The 3,922-nt window shown below is 35.4% G+C and overlaps 1 protein-coding gene across 1 annotated transcript in view; it reads right to left on the reverse strand.

Annotated features, from left to right (window-relative positions):
- Window positions 1–772: 772 nt before the first annotated feature.
- Window positions 773–3,922, reverse strand: part of LOC107731562 (CREB-regulated transcription coactivator 2-like) — an 11,448-nt gene continuing 8,298 nt past the window's right edge. The window contains exon 14 of the mRNA XM_016542682.1: window positions 773–1,080. Coding sequence (XP_016398168.1) covers window positions 977–1,080 — 104 coding nt within the window. The 3' untranslated portion in view covers window positions 773–976. The remainder of the gene's footprint in view (window positions 1,081–3,922) is intronic.

A 3,922-nucleotide genomic window follows, 5' to 3' on the forward strand; every position in this document is an offset into this window, starting at 1 on the left:
CGCTGTATGAGGTAAAGAGGCACAAAATGCAAATTTCTACACAGACATAATAAATATGGCTTTTTTATGTGAGGCCGGGCCTGGTGTAAACTGGTAAATCAGTCCTAAACTTAATAGTAACAATGTTTGAAAAAGTAAGCTTAGAGGTATTAGTCCACTTTTTAATTGCAATACTTCTGGAATTTACAGATGGTGTTTCTGTACATGTGTTATTAATTCTGTCAAAAATTTTAATGCATTCCAATATGCACACTGTGAAAATATTTTTGATTTTACACTGAAGACAAATACTGAAAAACAACATGACCTCTACCAGAGAGTGATAAAGCAAAATGAATATGAAAATATCATAAAACTGCATTATGAAACATTATGAAAGATGAAACTGCAACAAAATGAAGATATGGAAATTAACAGTCAGTTACAAGAAGTCACAAAAATGACCCCAGTCACACTATAACAAAAGACTAGAACATGCAAACAAATGGATATGAAATCTGAACGTCTGAGTTCTACATAATTAGCTTTTATCTAAATGTTAAAGGGTAAAATCTTTAAAATGTTTACTATCTTAATTTTACCATCAAGACAACATTTTGATGAATTAAACAAGTTGGCCCTAAACTAGCCATATTTTCTTACATTTTCGTACATTTCCATATTATACCAGTTATTTTATGCTATGAAATGTGAAAACATACATACAATAGAATACATTTATTCTATTTATAATAAAACATAACCAAAAATGCATATTAAGGCACATAGACCTGCTATTTAGGACCTCTGTGTGCAAAAACTATTTATTAAAATACAATTTTTATGTTAGTTCCCTTAAAGAACCTTTAAGCCAATTTATAGTTAACATTACATATAGTTGACTCTAAGGACTATATTTCAGTTCCATTGGCAAAAAATATTCTCTTAAAAGGGTACTTGTTTGAATAAATGTGTCATAACAACTTTTATGATTCATTCATGGCCAACCTAAGTTAGTGTCCAGGCCAAACGTTTCTAGATCAAACTCCAAAATAGAGTCCTGCAGACTTGATATGTCCTGGTCCAGCCAGGATGATGGGTCTGAAAAGGTGGAGAAACAATAATTAGTGAGAAATTTAAGTGAATGATAGGAGAATCTAAAATGAAATATGATAAGACATATAGGCTATATACACTACAATTTAGTCTATACAATATATCACTCTCAGCTACTACACAGCAAAATATCCAGTGTTGTTTAGAGTTGTTTTTATGGTGTTAATTTATCAGAGTTAAAAAGTGTTGATTCTGGTGTTGATTTGAATGGCATTAACACTTGCAGTGTAAATCAGTGGTCGGAGTCAGTGTAATTACAGCGAGTTGACATAATTGACACTGGTGATGAGTTGATCCAATTTCCGGTCCTTGCACATTATTTCCTTTTTGATTAATGGCGGACAACCACGAGGAGAGGACAGTGTTCAAACAGGTATAATATTTTATAACCACTTAAATTGACAAATTTTCATGTGTAGTTTACGTTTCTCACCATTCAGAATAATATTAGTACATTTCTCAACATTGCCAGAGTGCTAACAGTATTTCTTTTCAGATAACGCGACAGACCACCGACAGGATATCGAGGCCATTTAGCTGCACCACTTGTTAGTAAGCAACTTGAGGTAAGAATGGCATTGTTTGTTAGTTAGCCGTTTTAAACGTAAGTTTTCTTATATTTGAGAATCTGGGGTAGATAACAGGGTCGTTTCTGTGATTTGTGTAACTTGACTGTTTAATGAGTTAAATTAACGCAAATAACGCAGCATACAACAACACATGACATATCACACCGTGTCATTGTTTATTAAAAAAAATAAAGCCAAGATGGAAAAGTCATGTGTGACAAAGTTAGGACACCCTATGATTCAACTGCCTGTAGATCCACTTTTAGCAGCAATAACTTGAAGTAATCATTTTCTGTATGACTTTATCAGTCTCTCACATCGTTCTGGAGGAGTTTTGGCTCACTCTTCTTTACAACGTTGCTCAGGTTTATTGAGGTTTGTGGGCATTGTTTATGCACAGCTCTCGCCACAGCATTTCAGTCAGGATGAGGTCTGGACTTTGACTGGACTGCTGTAACCCCACCCCTTGATTCTTTTCTTTTCAGCCGTTCTGTTGTAGAGCTGGTGTGCTTGGGATCATTGTCCTGTTGCATGACCCAATTTTAGCTGTCGGACGGATGGCCTCAAATTTGACTCTAGAATACGTTGGTATACAGAGGAGTTCATGGTCGATTCAATGACTGTGAGGTGCCCAGTTCCTGTGGCTCTTTATCATTTAACATGTAAACTGAGGCCTGTAGAGTCTGCGGTGAAGTTCTTGGGTTGTCTGCCATTTCTCTGAGTGTTACACGGTCTGTTCTTGGGGTGAATTTCCTGGGACGTCCACTTCTGGGAGGATTGGTGTCTGTTTTGAATGTCTTCCACTTGTGAATAAACTTCCTCACTGTAGAATGATGGACTTCAAATTGTTTGGAACTGGCCATATTACTCTTCTCAGATTGATGGCAGCAACAATTGCTTGGTCATTGCTGATGTCTTTCCTCTTTGGCATTGTGTTAACACACACCTGAAGGAAACTGCCAAAACTTCTGCTTTTATAGAGTTGCTCACACTTGCTGATGATCAGTTAATCAAAGGTATTTGATTCGCAATGCCTGACCGTTACTTACCCTCTTAATTCCTATGTTAACAGTAAAGGTGTCCTTTTTTTGTCACTTTTTGTGGCTTTTCCATCTTGGCTTTATTTTTGTTAAATAAACAATGACACGGTGCAATATGTCATGTGTTGTTATTCATCTGAGGTTTTATTTTCCTAAATTTAAGACCTGCCAAGGACCAGATATGTTTTTTTATTATGCTCTGATACAGAAAACCATGGAATTCAATAAGGTGCCCTAAATTTTTCACATGACTGTATATGAATTTCATGTAGTCTGTTTCAATTTCAAGTAGTCTGCTATACTGTTATAAAGGTCTAACTGATTTACATTACAAGCTATTGGAATGTCACTTTTTGGCCATATAAACGTCAGCAACTGCCCCGAATTTTTGAGCCTCTGAATAAAACTTATTTCTTCCTCAACTATAAGCTCCATATTCTTACTATTATATGATATGAGCCTGATGCATCGAATATATATATATATGTATACACAGTGCCTTGCGAAAGTATTCATACCCCTTCATTTTTTTTACATTTTGTTATGTTGCTGCCTTATGATAAACTTCTTTAAATTACTTTTTTTCCACATCAATCTACACTCCATACACCACACTGACAAAGCAAAAACAGAACTGTCAAAACTTCGTAAATTTTTTAAAAATCACTAACCAAAGCCCTTCTACATCAGTTGCTCAGTTTGGCCAGGAGGCCAGATCTAGGAAAAGTCCTGGTTGTTTCAAACTTCTTCCATTAAGGGTAATAGAGACTACATGCTTCTGTGACCCTTCAATGAAGCAGAATTTTTTTCTGAACTCTTCCACAGATGTGTGGCTTGATGCAAACCTGTTTCTGAGCTTTCCAGACAGTTCTTTTGACCTCAGGGCTTGGTGTTTGCATTGATATGCATTATCAGCTGTTAGACCTTTTATTAAGACGTGTGTGCCTTTCCAAATCATACCCATTCAAATGAATTTGCCACAGGTTAACTTCACTTGAAGTGTAGTAACATCTACAAGCAATATGAATGCTCCTGAGCTAAATTTCAACTGTCCCAGATAAGAGTATTAATACTTATGCAATGGAATCAGTTTAGTTTTTTATTTTTAATAAATTTGCAAAGATGTTAAAAAACTGTTTTTTGCTTTGTCATTATGGTGTATGGAGTGTAGATTGATGTGGGAAAAAAGTAATTTAAAGCAGTTTAACATAAGGCAGC

Source organism: Sinocyclocheilus rhinocerous, unplaced genomic scaffold (genome assembly GCF_001515625.1).
Source record: "Sinocyclocheilus rhinocerous isolate Xijiao unplaced genomic scaffold, SAMN03320098_v1.1 scaffold193, whole genome shotgun sequence".
Classification (NCBI taxonomy): Eukaryota; Metazoa; Chordata; class Actinopteri; order Cypriniformes; family Cyprinidae; genus Sinocyclocheilus; species Sinocyclocheilus rhinocerous.